The 993-nt window shown below is 69.8% G+C and overlaps 1 protein-coding gene across 1 annotated transcript in view; it reads right to left on the bottom strand.

The window, feature by feature from the left end:
• The window catches only part of FRMD8 (FERM domain containing 8), a gene marked incomplete in the record, with an annotated part of 7,361 nt that overhangs the window by 3,396 nt on the left and 2,972 nt on the right, over window positions 1-993 (bottom strand). The window contains 2 exon segments of the mRNA XM_021383696.1: window positions 3-28; window positions 256-444. Coding sequence (XP_021239371.1) covers window positions 3-28; window positions 256-444 — 215 coding nt within the window.

Genomic DNA, 993 nt, shown 5'->3' on the forward strand with positions numbered 1-993 from the left:
ACTCGATGAGGGCGCTCATCAGCTCCGCCTATGGGGGACGCAAAGACCCACAGTGACCCACAGCCACCCACCAGTGACCCACAGGGACCCATCAATGACCCCCAGGGACCCCCCCAGCTGACTCCCCAGTGCTCCACAGGGCAGAACCAAGTCCCTCAGTGTCCCACAGAGAATGCTGGGAACCCCCCCAGTACCCCCCCCCCAGGGGACCCACAGAGCAGATCCGAGCCCCCCAAGTGCCCCCACCGCGCAGACCTGTGGGGACAGCACCCGCAGCAGCCGGTTCACGCGGGCACCCTCGTGCTCTCCGTCGAACTCCAACCACAGCTGGGGGGGCTCCGCCGCGTCCGTGCCCCCCAGCCCCTCGGCCGCGTCCCCGTCCTGCCCCACGGCGCCCACCAGCTCCCAGCTCAGCTCGGGGTAGGACAGCGTCAGCAGCACGTGCTGGGGGGTCAGACCCACGGCTGCCTCCAGCGTTCTGACCGCCCCACGGTTCCCCCCACTGCCCCGTGGATGCCCCATGGGGACCCCACAGCGCCCCCTGGCCACCCCACAGGCTCCCGTTGTGCCTCACAGCCCTGCCCCACAGATGCCACCCCCCCACAGCTCTGATCCTGCCCCATAGCCACCTTCCAGCCCCACAGATGAACACCCACGGCCCCCATAGCTCCCCCCCATCCTCAACCTCACCCCACAGCCCCAATCCTGCCCCAGAGATCCCTCCCATAAGCCTTATACCCTGCCCCACAGACTCCACATCCCTGCCCCTGCCTTAGAGACCCACCCCGTGGCACTGACTCTGCCCCACAGCCCCCCAACCCGCCCCGCAGACACTCAACCTCCCCACAGGAGCTCATAACCTGCCCCGCAGCCCCCTAACCGCCCCACAGCGCCCCACACCTTCTCCCGGGCGTCGATGATGGTGACCCCCTCCAGCCCCACGGCCACGCTGACGGGGCGCAGCCCCCCCCGGCCCAGCAGCCCCGTGGGGGG

Source organism: Numida meleagris, unplaced genomic scaffold, assembly GCF_002078875.1.
Source record: "Numida meleagris isolate 19003 breed g44 Domestic line unplaced genomic scaffold, NumMel1.0 unplaced_Scaffold490, whole genome shotgun sequence".
Classification (NCBI taxonomy): domain Eukaryota; kingdom Metazoa; phylum Chordata; class Aves; order Galliformes; family Numididae; genus Numida; species Numida meleagris.